At 48.4% G+C, this 14,760-nt stretch overlaps 2 protein-coding genes across 4 annotated transcripts in view; one reads left to right on the plus strand and one right to left on the minus strand.

Annotated features, from left to right (window-relative positions):
* The window catches only part of itpka (inositol-trisphosphate 3-kinase A), a 27,403-nt gene extending 15,541 nt beyond the window's left edge, over nucleotides 1-11,862 (plus strand). Inside the window, exons 2-7 of one of the 3 annotated variants that reach the window (XM_071366411.1) lie at nucleotides 3,404-3,500; nucleotides 3,747-3,960; nucleotides 9,607-9,811; nucleotides 10,086-10,187; nucleotides 10,562-10,633; nucleotides 10,900-11,862. In XM_071366411.1, the coding sequence (XP_071222512.1) occupies nucleotides 3,404-3,500; nucleotides 3,747-3,960; nucleotides 9,607-9,811; nucleotides 10,086-10,187; nucleotides 10,562-10,633; nucleotides 10,900-11,133 (924 nt within the window). In that variant the 3' untranslated portion in view covers nucleotides 11,134-11,862. Of the gene's footprint in view, nucleotides 1-3,400; nucleotides 3,501-3,746; nucleotides 3,961-9,606; nucleotides 9,812-10,085; nucleotides 10,188-10,561; nucleotides 10,634-10,899 lie in introns of all 3 variants that reach the window. The other 2 variants (XM_071366410.1, XM_071366412.1) reach the window with 2 other exon arrangements.
* LOC139553765 (tyrosine-protein kinase receptor-like) overlaps nucleotides 11,861-14,760 on the minus strand; it is an 85,776-nt gene continuing 82,876 nt past the window's right edge. Inside the window, exon 29 of the mRNA XM_071366409.1 lies at nucleotides 11,861-14,718. Coding sequence (XP_071222510.1) covers nucleotides 13,639-14,718 — 1,080 coding nt within the window. The 3' untranslated portion in view covers nucleotides 11,861-13,638. The remainder of the gene's footprint in view (nucleotides 14,719-14,760) is intronic.

The raw sequence follows: 14,760 nt of genomic DNA on the forward strand, positions 1-14,760 counted from the left end.
CTCTGAGGACGCGGCTGGGAATGCCGTCTGGGCCTGCAGCCTTGCGAGGGTTAACACGTTTAAATGTTTTACTCACCTCGGCTGCAGTGAAGGAGAGCCCGCAGGTTTTGGTAGGGGGCCGTGTCAGTGGCACTGTATTGTCCTCAAAGCGGGCAAAAAAGTTGTTTAGCCTGTCTGGGAGCAAGACATCCTGGTCCGCGACGGGGCTGGTTTTCTTTTTGTAATCCGTGATTGACTGTAGACCCTGCCACATACCTCTTGTGTCTGAGCTGTTGAATTGCGACTCGATTTTGTCTCTGTACTGGGACTTAGCCTGTTTGATTGCCTTGCGGAGAGAATAGCTACACTGTTTGTATTCGGTCATGCTTCCGGTCACCTTGCCCTGGTTAAAAGCAGTGGTTCGCGCTTTCAGTTTCACGCGAATGCTGCCGTCAATCCACGGTTTCTGGTTTGGGAATGTTTTAATCGTTGCTGTGGGTACGACATCGTCAATGCACTTCCTAATGAACTCGCTCACCGAATCAGCATATTCGTCAATATTGTTGTTGGACGCAATGCGGAACATATTCCAATCCGCGTGATCGAAGCAGTCTTGAAGCGTGGAATCAGATTGGTCGGACCAGCGTTGAACAGACCTGAGCGCGGGAGCTTGTTGTTTTAGTTTCTGTTTGTAGGCTGGAATCAACAAAATGGAGTCGTGGTCAGCTTTTCCGAAAGGGGGGCGGGGGAGGGCCTTATATGCGTCGCGGAAATTAGTATAACAATGATCTAGGGTTTTTCCAGCCCTGGTAGCACAATCGATATGCTGATAGAATTTAGGGAGTTTTGTTTTTAGATTAGCCTTGTTAAAATCCCCAGCTACGATGAATGCAGCCTCAGGGTGTGTGGTTTCCAGTTTACAAAGAGTCAGATAAAGTTCGTTCAGGGCCATCGATGTGTCTGCTTGGGGGGGAATATATACGGCTGTGATTATGATTGAAGAGAATTCCCTTGGTAGATAATGCGGTCGACATTTGATTGTGAGGAGTTCTAGATCAGGTGAACAGAATGACTTGAGTTCCTGTGTGTTGTTATGATGATCACACCACGTCTCGTTAATCATAAGGCATACCCCCCCGCCCCTCTTCTTACCAGAAAGATGTTTGTTTCTGTCGGCGCGATGCATGAAGAAACCAGCTGGCTGCACCGACTCCGTTAGCGTCTCTTGAGTTAGCCATGTTTCCGTGAAGCAGAGCACGTTGCAATCCCTGATGTCTCTCTGGAATGCTACCCGTGCTCGGATTTCATCAACCTTATTGTCAAGAGACTGGACATTGGCGAGTAGTATGCTAGGGAGTGGAGCGCGATGTGCCCGTCTCCGAAGCCTGGCCAGGAGACCGCCTCGTTTGCCCCTTTTACGGCGTCGCACAGGGTCGCCGGCTGGGATCAGATCCATTGTATTGGGTGGAAGGCAAAACACTGGATCCGTTTCGGGAAAGTCATATTCCTGGTAGGAACGATGATGAGTTGACGTTAATCGTATATTCAGTAGTTCCTCCCGACTGTATGTAATGAAACCTAAGATTACCTGGGGTACCGATGTAAGAAATAACACATAAAAAAACAAAATACTGCATATTTTCCAAGGAACGCGAAGCGAGGCGGCCATCTCGTTTCGGCGCCGGAAACTGGTATCATACAGTATTGAGTGAATCGACAGCTTGAGTGAATCATACAGTATTGAGTGAATCAACAGCTTGAGTGAATCATACAGTATTGAGTGAATCAACAGCTTGAGTGAATCATACAGTATTGAGTGAATCATACAGTATTGAGTGAATCATACAGTATTGTTACTCCCTTGTTCCTGTTCTTGTTACTGTTATGACATTGTAATTGGTCGAGTTCATTATGGTCCCGTGTGGCTCAGTTGGTAAGGCATGGCGCTTGCAACGCCAGGGTTGTGGGTTCATTCCCCACGGGGGGACCAGGATGAATATGTATGAACTTTCCAATTTGTAAGTCGCTCTGGATAAGAGCGTCTGCTAAATGACTTAAATGTAAATGTAAATTATGTAGTAGGCTCTATTTGCAGCTGATTGTAGACGCCTTATTTGCTGTCAGTCTGTCAACCACATTAGGCCCGGCTTTACAAAGTAAGGTGTGTCCCAGAACTAACCAGGAATGTATTATCTAGAGGGTTATAGAAATAAACATTTTTACAAACATTGCGTTGTATTGTAGTTTGTGAGAGAACACACCTCATACAGTTAAAATGTAGCATTTATTTTCAGGAATTGAAACACGTTCCACAATGTTGAAATTCTACTTCAGCTTTTACACTACTTTTTTTAGAATAACTGTGTAGCCACAAATGGAAGGACTATATGTTCATATTTCTTTATCTTGACAGAGCACAGGGCTTTAAAAAATACATGTTGATTAATAGGTTGTCACAATTACTATTGGTTATGTGTTTGAGAGAGGGTTGAAGGCCTGTGTGGAAATATGACACCCACACAGCCGACTATTATTACAACAACAATTCAACTTTATACACCACATCAACAACACCAGTGAGTGGAGCATTCCACGTGACATTTCAGAGTGGCTGTGGGTTGGTGGCTCTTATTGGTTTTGAATGTGTACACTCAACACAGAATGAGTCGTTTCTTCACTGAATCCAATGACCAGGGCTTTACTTCCTTTTACTGCAATCTCAGCATACTGAATAGTGACCTCTGACCTCTGTCTAAGTCATAACCCTGAATCACTGTACATCTAGCTATGGTGAAATCTATCTCAAAAATAACATTATGTATCATCTCTGTGTCATCAAGCACGTGCTAAGTACTTTTCTGTCTGTGAAGCATGTCTGCTGTGAACATGATGTGTGACTCACTCAACATCTCATCACACATAGGGAAACAATGTCATAATTTCTATGCCTGAATCATCCAGATCTCGTTGAACAAGATCTCCATGACTGTGTATTAATGCAAATCACATGGCAACAGCAAGTCAGTCAAGTGCGACTATACACAGCAGCTGGTAGGGAAATGTGAGTTCCATAGAAATGACAACATGTAGCAAAGAGACTAATATGTTTGCAGGTTAAGGGTCAGGGTTAGATTTGAGGTTAGGATTAGAGTTGAGCCTGGACGAGGACATGAAGCTAGGGTTAGTGACGTACAGTAGCAAATGACCCAAGTAACAGTGGCCAAGTGATTTAGACAGCTGTCCGTCATCAACTGAATTCAAAACATGATTATTATCCAAGATCATTATCGTTGTACAACTTCATTTACATACACCCTACTGTTAAGCGCTGGCTTGAAGACAGTGTCTCTGCCTGGTTAATAATGAGATAGATACTCCATAGAGGTAAAGCTGACTGTTCCTGTGTTTGGTCCTTCTTCAGCAGAGCAAACCCTGGTGGAAGATAAAGACTATCGTCAACTGGCCTTTTGTTTCCCCACAAAGAAGAAACCTGTCTTGGGTTCAACTAGCGGGACACAAAGGTAAAACACAGTCACCATGGACGTGATCCCTCACCTATCACAGCAGCATACCAAGAACCAAGCGCTAATGTAAGATGATGTGTACTGTACATTTTCCACACAAAATAAAGTACACGACACAGACAGTACTGTATACTACTGGCCACTTTGATACAATAGTAACCCATTACACACAATGTCAGATTCCATCTGAAAATGTCAGTCGTTAGTGGTTTGCTGTGGAATGTCAGTGCTTATCTTTTCCAGGTAATTTCAAAGCTGGCGGCGAAGGCACCATTCTGAAGAAGTTCTCTGAGAATGAGAAGCTGTGTTTTGAGAGGCTGCAGGGAGATGTGCTCCAGGACTTTGTACCAGGATATTATGGTGTGGTGGAGAGGGATGGGGATCCCTTCCTACATATGACTGATCTACTAGTCAACTTTGATAGACCCAGTGTCATGGACTGCAAGATGGGAGTGAGGTAAGGGAGCAGCAGTAGTGAGTAGGGAGCAGCAGTAGTGAGTAGGGAGCAGCTAGGTGAGCACGGAGCAGCAGTAGTTAGTAGGGAGCAGCAGTAGTGAGTAGGGAGCAGCTAGGTGAGTATGGAGCAGCAGTAGTGAGTAGGGAGCAGCAGTAGTGAGTAGGGAGCAGCTAGGTGAGCAGGGAGCAGCTAGGTGAGTACTAACAGCAGTAGTGAGTAGGGAGCAGCTAGGTGAGTACAGAGCAGCAGTAGTGAGTAGGGAGCAGCTAGGTGGGTACGAGCAGCAGTAGTGAGTAGGGAGCAGCTAGGTGAGTATGGAGCAGCAGTAGTGAGCAGGGAGCAGCTAGGTGAGCAGGGAGCAGCTAGGTGAGCAGGGAGCAGCAGTAGTGAGTAGGGAGCAGCTAGGTGAGTACGGTGCAGCAGTAGTGAGTAGGGAGCAGCAGTAGTGAGTAGGGAGCAGCAGTAGTGAGTAGGGAGCAGCAGTAGTGAGTAGGGAGCAGCTAGGTGAGCACGGAGCAGCAGTAGTGAGTAGGGAACAGCTAGGTGAGTACGGAGCAGCAGTAGTGAGTAGGGAGCAGCTAGGTGAGTACGGTGCAGCAGTAGTGAGTAGGGAGCAGCTAGGTGAGTACGGTGCAGCAGTAGTGAGTAAGGAGCAGCTAGGTGAGTATGGAGCAGCAGTAGTGAGCAGGGAGCAGCTAGGTGAGCAGGGAGCAGCTAGGTGAGTACGGAGCAGCAGTAGTGAGTAGGGAGCAGCTAGGTGAGCAGGGAGCAGCAGTAGTGAGTAGGGAGCAGCTAGGTGAGCAGGGAGCAGCTAGGTGAGCAGGGAGCAGCTAGGTGAGCAGGGAGCAGCTAGGTGAGTACGGAGCAGCAGTAGTGAGTAGGGAGCAGCTAGGTGAGTACGGAGCAGCAGTAGTGAGTAGGGAGCAGCAGTAGTGAGTAGGGAGCAGCTAGGTGAGCAGGGAGCAGCTAGGTGAGTACAGAGCAGCAGTAGTGAGTAGGGAGCAGCTAGGTGGGTACTAGCAGCAGTAGTGAGTAGGGAGCAGCTAGGTGAGTACAGAGCAGCAGTAGTGAGTAGGGAGCAGCTAGGTGGGTACGAGCAGCAGAAGTGAGTAGGGAGCAGCTAGGTGGGTACGAGCAGCAGTAGTGAGTAGGGAGCAGCTAGGTGAGTATGGAGCAGCAGTAGTGAGCAGGGAGCAGCTAGGTGAGCAGGGAGCAGCAGTAGTGAGTAGGGAGCAGCTAGGTGAGCAGGGAGCAGCAGTAGTGAGTAGGGAGCAGCTAGGTGAGCAGGGAGCAGCTAGGTGAGCAGGGAGCAGCTAGGTGAGTACGGAGCAGCAGTAGTGAGTAGGGAGCAGCTAGGTGAGTACGGTACAGCAGTAGTGAGTAGGGAGCAGCAGTAGTGAGTAGGGAGCAGCAGTAGTGAGTAGGGAGCAGCAGTAGTGAGTAGGGAGCAGCTAGGTGAGCACGGAGCAGCAGTAGTGAGTAGGGAGCAGCAGTAGTGAGTAGGGAGCAGCTAGGTGAGTACGGAGCAGCAGTAGTGAGTAGGGAGCAGCAGTAGTGAGTAGGGAGCAGCTAGGTGAGCAGGGAGCAGCTAGGTGAGTACAGAGCAGCAGTAGTGAGTAGGGAGCAGCTAGGTGGGTACGAGCAGCAGTAGTGAGTAGGGAGCAGCTAGGTGAGTATGGAGCAGCAGTAGTGAGCAGGGAGCAGCTAGGTGAGCAGGGAGCAGCAGTAGTGAGTAGGGAGCAGCTAGGTGAGCAGGGAGCAGCAGTAGTGAGTAGGGAGCAGCTAGGTGAGCAGGGAGCAGCTAGGTGAGCAGGGAGCAGCTAGGTGAGTACGGAGCAGCAGTAGTGAGTAGGGAGCAGCTAGGTGAGTACGGTGCAGCAGTGGTGAGTAGGGAGCAGCTAGGTGAGTACGGAGCAGCAGTAGTGAGTAGGGAGCAGCTAGGTGAGTACGGAGCAGCAGTAGTGAGTAGGGAGCAGCTAGGTGAGTACGGAGCAGCAGTAGTGAGTAGGGAGCAGCTAGGTGAGTACGGTGCAGCAGTAGTGAGTAGGGAGCAGCTAGGTGAGTACGGTGCAGCAGTAGTGAGTAGGGAGCAGCTAGGTGAGTATGGAGCAGCAGTAGTGAGCAGGGAGCAGCTAGGTGAGCAGGGAGCAGCTAGGTGAGTACGGAGCAGCAGTAGTGAGTAGGGAGCAGCTAGGTGAGCAGGGAGCAGCAGTAGTGAGTAGGGAGCAGCTAGGTGAGCAGGGAGCAGCTAGGTGAGCAGGGAGCAGCTAGGTGAGCAGGGAGCAGCTAGGTGAGTACGGAGCAGCAGTAGTGAGTAGGGAGCAGCAGTAGTGAGTAGGGAGCAGCTAGGTGAGCAGGGAGCAGCTAGGTGAGTACAGAGCAGCAGTAGTGAGTAGGGAGCAGCTAGGTGGGTACTAGCAGCAGTAGTGAGTAGGGAGCAGCTAGGTGAGTACAGAGCAGCAGTAGTGAGTAGGGAGCAGCTAGGTGGGTACGAGCAGCAGTAGTGAGTAGGGAGCAGCTAGGTGAGTATGGAGCAGCAGTAGTGAGCAGAGGGCAGCTAGGTGAGCAGGGAGCAGCTAGGTGAGCAGGGAGCAGCAGTAGTGAGTAGGGAGCAGCTAGGTGAGCAGGGAGCAGCTAGGTGAGCAGGGAGCAGCTAGGTGAGTACGGAGCAGCAGTAGTGAGTAGGGAGCAGCTAGGTGAGTACGGTACAGCAGTAGTGAGTAGGGAGCAGCAGTAGTGAGTAGGGAGCAGCAGTAGTGAGTAGGGAGCAGCAGTAGTGAGTAGGGAGCAGCTAGGTGAGCACGGAGCAGCAGTAGTGAGTAGGGAGCAGCAGTAGTGAGTAGGGAGCAGCTAGGTGAGTACGGAGCAGCAGTAGTGAGTAGGGAGCAGCAGTAGTGAGTAGGGAGCAGCTAGGTGAGCAGGGAGCAGCTAGGTGAGTACAGAGCAGCAGTAGTGAGTAGGGAGCAGCTAGGTGGGTACTAGCAGCAGTAGTGAGTAGGGAGCAGCTAGGTGAGCAGGGAGCAGCTAGGTGAGTACAGAGCAGCAGTAGTGAGTAGGGAGCAGCTAGGTGGGTACGAGCAGCAGTAGTGAGTAGGGAGCAGCTAGGTGAGTATGGAGCAGCAGTAGTGAGCAGGGAGCAGCTAGGTGAGCAGGGAGCAGCAGTAGTGAGTAGGGAGCAGCTAGGTGAGCAGGGAGCAGCAGTAGTGAGTAGGGAGCAGCTAGGTGAGCAGGGAGCAGCTAGGTGAGCAGGGAGCAGCTAGGTGAGTACGGAGCAGCAGTAGTGAGTAGGGAGCAGCTAGGTGAGTACGGTGCAGCAGTGGTGAGTAGGGAGCAGCTAGGTGAGTACGGAGCAGCAGTAGTGAGTAGGGAGCAGCTAGGTGAGTACGGAGCAGCAGTAGTGAGTAGGGAGCAGCTAGGTGAGTACGGAGCAGCAGTAGTGAGTAGGGAGCAGCTAGGTGAGTACGGTGCAGCAGTAGTGAGTAGGGAGCAGCTAGGTGAGTACGGTGCAGCAGTAGTGAGTAGGGAGCAGCTAGGTGAGCAGGGAGCAGCTAGGTGAGTACGGAGCAGCAGTAGTGAGTAGGGAGCAGCTAGGTGAGCAGGGAGCAGCAGTAGTGAGTAGGGAGCAGCTAGGTGAGCAGGGAGCAGCTAGGTGAGCAGGGAGCAGCTAGGTGAGCAGGGAGCAGCTAGGTGAGTACGGAGCAGCAGTAGTGAGTAGGGAGCAGCTAGGTGAGTACGGAGCAGCAGTAGTGAGTAGGGAGCAGCTAGGTGAGTACGGTGCAGCCGTAGTGAGTAGGGAGCAGCTAGGTGAGTACGGTGCAGCAGTAGTGAGTAGGGAGCAGCTAGGTGAGTACGGTGCAGCAGTAGTGAGTAGGGAGCAGCTAGGTGAGTACGGTGCAGCAGTAGTGAGTAGGGAGCAGCTAGGTGAGTACGGTGCAGCAGTAGTGAGTAGGGAGCAGCTAGGTGAGCAGGGAGCAGCTAGGTGAGTACGGAGCAGCAGTAGTGAGTAGGGAGCAGCTAGGTGAGCAGGGAGCAGCAGTAGTGAGTAGGGAGCAGCTAGGTGAGCAGGGAGCAGCTAGGTGAGCAGGGAGCAGCTAGGTGAGCAGGGAGCAGCTAGGTGAGTACGGAGCAGCAGTAGTGAGTAGGGAGCAGCTAGGTGAGTACGGAGCAGCAGTAGTGAGTAGGGAGCAGCTAGGTGAGTACGGTGCAGCAGTAGTGAGTAGGGAGCAGCTAGGTGAGTACGGAGCAGCAGTAGTGAGTAGGGAGAAGCAGTAGTGAGTAGGGAGCAGCAGTATGTCTGTTCTATAATAAGGTGTAGAATACTACATATGTCTGGCCCTATAGGAGGATTAAGCAATTTTGAGGAAATACTAACAAATCATTGTTGGACTATTGTAATTTATCTATATCCCTCTTACACGTCAGTGCTCCTGATAGTAGAACATACAGACTGTCAACCTGTTCTGTTTGCTCTTGATTAAACACCTGTTGTTACTGGTTCTCTGAGGATTTCCTGCCACACACAGCCGGTGGGGCGTCAAGGCACACAGAGAGGCCGTCACTACTGTACCACATGTTTCCTGTACACAGCCAGAAAGAACCACACACACACACACGCGCGCACGCACGCACGCACGCACGCACGCACGCACGCACGCACGCACGCACGCACGCACGCACGCACGCACGCACGCACACACACACACACACACACACACACACACACACACACACACACACACACACACACACACACACACACACACACACACACACACAGTGGGGAGATGGGGTGCAGGCACAGGGTGTCCCTGGTGACTCCCTTTTGACAAACACACACAACCACCCAAGCTCTCTCACCTACTGCTAACAAACACTCATACTGTCAACCGGTTAAACTAACAGTCATGCTGTGTACTTTGGAGTCTCCTCCTTGCTTCCTTCTTTTATACAGAGGAAGTTCAGAATGAAACTGAAATTCACTGAACATAGGACTCTACCGAGTAAGACTTAGGGCTCTATTCAATCCGTATAGCGGAAGTTCAGCGTTTCAGCGTGATTTAAATGTAAAGGCGATGTTCCTGCGTTAGCGGAGACTTCCATTACGGTAAACGCTGCATATGTCAGATCAATCCTACATTACCTTTACATTTCTATTGTGTCATCTGTAACACTTCAGTGATACAGGTTGAATAGAAACCTTAGAAAGTCAATTCTACCATCTAAAGCATACAAAGGTCACATTATAAACTGGGTGGTTCGAGCCCTGAATGCTGATTGGCTGACAGCCATGGTATACCACTGGTATGACGTAACATTTATTTTTACTGCTCTAATTACATCAGTAAGCAGTTTATAATAGCAATAAGGCACCTTATGGGTTTGTGGAATATGGCCAATATACCACGGCTAAGGGCTGTATCCAGGCACTCCTCTTTGCTTCATGCAGAAGAACCACTCTTAGCCGTGGTATATTGGCCATATACCACACCCCCTTGGGCCTTATTGCTTAAGTATAACATGCCATTGTCTGTAATGCCACTCAGCTATCATCATAAACAACAAGACCAAATGAAAAGTCACTTAGCCGTGATGGTGCTAAATAGTGTCATGGCCCCTCAGCGTGTCTCCCTGTTGTCCTCTCCTCAGGACGTATCTGGAGGAGGAGCTGGTGCGAGCCCGAGAGCGGCCTAAGCTCCGTAGGGACCTGTTTGACAAGATGCTGGAGGTAGACAGCGAGGCCCCCAGCCCCCAGGAGCACCTCCAGAGGGCCGTCACCAAACCCCGCTACATGCAGTGGAGAGAGACCCTCAGCTCCACACACACACTGGGCTTCCGCATCGAAGGCATCAAAGCAAGTACCCATGTATCAACCTGAGTGTCAACATAAAGGAAGCAATTCAGTCAGTGTTCACTCAAAACGCAACCACAGAGATCCCTTTTCATTTAAACCAGAACATATACAAAAGGCTTATTCCTGGACTAAAAACTTTTTTTATGGTTCATTTTACACAGTTTTTCATTTGAAGTTCATTACAGACTGTATGCAATAAAGTAATGTCGGAGCCTTGACCTTGTTGCACGTGGACAGTGCTGCTTATCAACATATTGACCGTTCCTTCTCTCAGAAAGCTGACGGGACGTGTCATACGGATTTCAAGAAGACCCGGTCTAAGGAGGATATCACTCAGATCTTCAGGGACTTTGCCACAAACAACACAAACATACTAGTAGGTGGACAGCTACTAGTCTTACCTGTTATCGTGTTGCATCCGCATTCATTTGCATGGTCTGCTGATTTTTGACAAGTAGAGTACATACCTGTCTCATGTAAAGTGAATACTTGAACAATCAAACAAATTGGTTTGACTTTACCTGTCTTTTGTAAGATCTCATGAAAAGTGATACACATTGGTAAATATTTGGATATGATGAGCAACCCAAATGGCAATATGCACTACAGTAGATCCTGTTGGAATGACAGATAGCAAATAGAATTGAACGACCTCGACATATAACCTCTATTGATTTAATGAATTTATCAAGGGAGGTTCCCAAGTCTCAACTCTACAGCCAGAATAATCGTATTGCCTCTCTAATACAGAATTCCTACCTGAGTAAACTAGCAAAAATTCAACAAGCCCTGATGTCATCTGAGTTCTTCAAGAGACACGAGGTGAATACAGAAGCTTTAGTTCATCTGCACCTGTTTTCTGTTGACATTTGTTCATCCCACTAGATATATTAAACACATCTAAGAGCTTTTATGAGGTTTACCGGTAAATAATATAAATTATAATACCCACTGGGCAAAAATGTAAATTCAACGTCTATTGCACGTCTGTTCAATGTAATTTCATTGAAATGATGTGGAAACACTGTTGATTCAACCAGTGTATGCCCAGTGGTTATTGTAATGAGTACAAGTCTTCTCTCTCCAAGGTGATTGGGAGCTCCCTCCTCTTCATCCATGACCACACTGAGCGAGCTGAGGTTTGGCTCATTGACTTCGGCAAGACTACAGCTTTACCAGAGGGACAGACTCTGGACCACTCCATACCCTGGCAGGAGGGCAACCGAGAGGACGGATACATGTGGGGACTGGACAACCTGATGAGGACACTGGGCTCTTTGACTAACAAAGGAACTAGTGAAGGAAGTAATGAGGGCCTTTAAGCTATGGCCACCTGGGAGGGATGGACTTCCCCATTCCAGTAGTTAGAGGACCCTGGCAGTAATATACAGTCTCAAGGGTCCCCTCAATCACAAAGTATACATACTGTGCAAATCAAACTTACAGCTTACCTATGTACTGTATTCAGCACCACAAATTGTATCTCAGCGTATTGTTGAAGCTATTGTAGCATGGAGATAAGGGATTGCGTTTTTTAAAGTATGTCTGTGCCTTGTGAACAAACTATACATTTTAGGGGAATTTTAATGAATGCAAATTGATAAACAGACACAAACCTGTGATTGTAATGCATGTATATTCTAGAAAGCCATACAATACTATCGATGTAAGGGACAGTATTGCATCGAAATCCAACCCATTCCATATTCCACGGTGTCATTAGATTTGATTGATTTCAGTTTTTGATAATCAAGCATGTTCTATTTTATTTTTTCAAACTTTATTGAAGACATTAGGCATACTGTATTCTAATACAGTTACATACACCACTGCGTCTTTAGGATCATCTCATTATCATGACGAAGGATGAATGAAAAATGAATCACGCAAGTATTGTAGCAAGTATTACATTATGACAGTCCATGAGACTAACCTCAGTAAAACACTATTGCCTTGTCCCAATGAGTTAGAAATGGTTGTGTATTGGGATTTCTTTCATATGTACAAGTAAAAATATGTCTTGCTGTATTATAAAACACAAAGGGGAGAAATATTTCTTCATTTATTTGGGGTAGAAGTATACAAGAACAAGTATATTGCATAGTTTCTAGTCTTTGTTCTTCTGTGTAGAGGCACTCAACTTTAGATCTGTGGAATTTAAGCCTTGACACAATATTCAAAGGAAAACATGTGAACTAAAATGCAATTATTTTCACAGACAAACATTTTTTAGGAGATTGTACCTTACCAGGTAGAATCAGGATAGGGGGTTTTCACCGTAATATATAGGCTCCTATGGATCCTAAAAGAAACACAATCCCTCAAGGTTTCAGCAGATTTACAAATCATGAGTAATAGTGAAGTTGTCAAGAGCTTGACAAGACTTGTCCACCTTTAGGCTACAGTCAGAAATATTGTCAGACTTTGAGGTGGCTACAAAGTGCATCATGGAGCCATGGAACATTATCTTGACCTACCACTATTGTAACCAGTATGCTTTATTTCAGTGTAATAAGCTTACATGTATATCAGCAACCGTACAGCTTTAACAACAGCTCATAACAATAGTAAATGTTATCTTGTGTCATAAATACTGAGAAATAAAAAAGTAAACGGCAAGCAAGCCCTCTACTGAAATACACACACAAACTGTTAGGTATTTCATGAGAGTGCTGCCCCCTGTTGAGTGTAAGATGTACTGTAGAGTACTACATCACAAACACTAACTAGTGCTCTGGCAGACCCAATGGCAGTGATCAACTACAAGACACTTAAACATATACAAAAACACGTTATAAATTAAGTATAACTGCTACAAATGTAATGAGTTAGTACAGTTTAAATTCCAATGTCAAATAATAACATTTCATCTTTTAGTGTAGCCAAGGTGAAAGTTAGTAGTATTAAAATGTTCCGTGTTGGAACAAGATGGATAAATTACAGAGGGGCTCCTACTATCACATTCTCTGCTCTTGGTGTCTCTAAAACCCTCTTCAGTAAAGAGTGAGAACAGTCACTATAAGACGAAATGCATTTAGAGAGGGTGAAGTATTAGTAGACAATGCGTATAATACGGTAAAACAGACTAAAGTATTAAGAAAATAAGTGTGGAATGACTAAATAAAATGTAATTGCTATCTAAAAAATAACTATGACAATTCTAAACAAGATATTAACTTTTGCTTATGAGCCAGATAGGGAACAGTAGATAGCACAAGTAATTATAATTGTGATCACAAGTTCATACACTCTCTCTGGTCTACTCAGTACCCATCACAGCACTTTCACACATACTGAAAATCTCCTTTCTGCTTTTTCCATCACCTGTATAGGCAACCATAGCTTCCTATATGTTTTCACAGTATTGATTTAGCAGTCAATACCAGTCATTCATTCCAGTGTAAACCTAACAAGGTAATGTTATAAACAAAGAAGAAAGGAATGGATTAACAAAAAAGCCCCGAACCAGAGGAGACACTGTACATTTGAATGGATGCCAGACATTGCAGATGGCTCCAGCTAGGGCCTAGAAATCCTCTGAGGCTTGGATGTGCTTCTGTGCCAGTGACGGCCTTCTTGGGCTGTGTCACATTCCACCTCAGGAAGAGAACATGCTACCTGTCTCCTGGCAAAGCAGCATCTCCTTCTGTCTTTAACCTGTTGTGTTTTCTTGCTACTGTAGGCTTTCATATAAATCTCTCACCGTCTATACTAACTACAAAGCATCATCAGTAATACCAAAACTACACAATAGTGTGTTCCTGTGCATGGCCAGTGAGGTGTAGGGTCTGTTCCAGTGTTCTGCTCCGCTTCCCCATGGGCCAGGGTTAGACAGGGGTGACACTGAGGTCCTCAGACAGAGAGAAGCCTGAGTCTCTGTCCCGGGTGGGTTTCTCAGGCTTGGTGTGTCTCCTCACATCCTCGTGTCCGTAGCTGGCGTGGCGCTTCAGTAGCAGTTTGGGCATACAGGAAGAGGCCGCACCCAGGCCTGCCCCTGAGCAGGTGGAGAAGGAGGAGGAGAAAAAGGTGCTGGGGGCACAGCTGGTGCTGGCACTGGTGCTGGGGCAGGGCTCTGGGCCTTTGGGCACCACCAGGGGCAGGCTCTCTGCCTCATAGCTGTGCTCATCGTAGGCATAATTGACATTGCCACAGGGGAAGCTCTGCAGCTTAGCCAAGTCCATGCCCAGGGCCTGGCCCCCACTGGCTCCCCCTGCTTGGCCCTTCCGGGAGGACGCCAGGCTGAGGCTGGGTGCACCCTGGGGCTGGGGAGCAGAGAGGGCCTGGCAGGCCGGGAAGGGGGACGGGGAGCACAGACTGCTGGGGACAGGGAGGCCGCTGCTGCCATCGCACCCAGAGTCAGTGCAGTCAGAGGTAGGGGTACCTGCCTGGGGGGCGGAGTAGCTGCTGGACAGGGGCATGGACTTGGTATGAGATAGGGCTGCCTTCCCCCGACCAAAGCTCTCCAGCACCCAGGAGCCATAGGTTGGGTTCCACAGGTTCTTTGTCTTGTTTTTTAGCCTCTGGCTGCCTGAGAAGGAACTGTCCCTGGAGCAGGGCCAGTTGAGGGGCTCGGGGTGGAGCCAGGCCCCAGGGCAGACACCTGGACCCGGAGCAGGAACAGGCTCGGCCCAGCAGGGCTCCAGGGCCTCGCGGTAGGAGGCCACCTCCTGAGGCAGCTGCTGGGGCCGCAGCAGACAGGGCTTGTGGGGCTGTGGCAGCGACATGTGACCCATGCCCAGGCCCAGACACAGACTGCTGATCTGGGGAGAGACCTCCTGGGAGGCAGTGTGGGCCAGCAGCAGAGGGGTCAGACTGCCTGGGGTGTCAGGGCGGATCACAGTGCTCAACTCCTCCTCCACTGTAGGACCGTACTCCACAGGCAGGGGCGTGTTGATCACATCAGGGTCCTGGGCAAAAGAAAAGAGAGAGAATAGAAAACGGTAAATATG

This window comes from Salvelinus alpinus, chromosome 25 (genome assembly GCF_045679555.1).
Source record: "Salvelinus alpinus chromosome 25, SLU_Salpinus.1, whole genome shotgun sequence".
NCBI classification, from domain to species: Eukaryota; Metazoa; Chordata; class Actinopteri; order Salmoniformes; family Salmonidae; genus Salvelinus; species Salvelinus alpinus.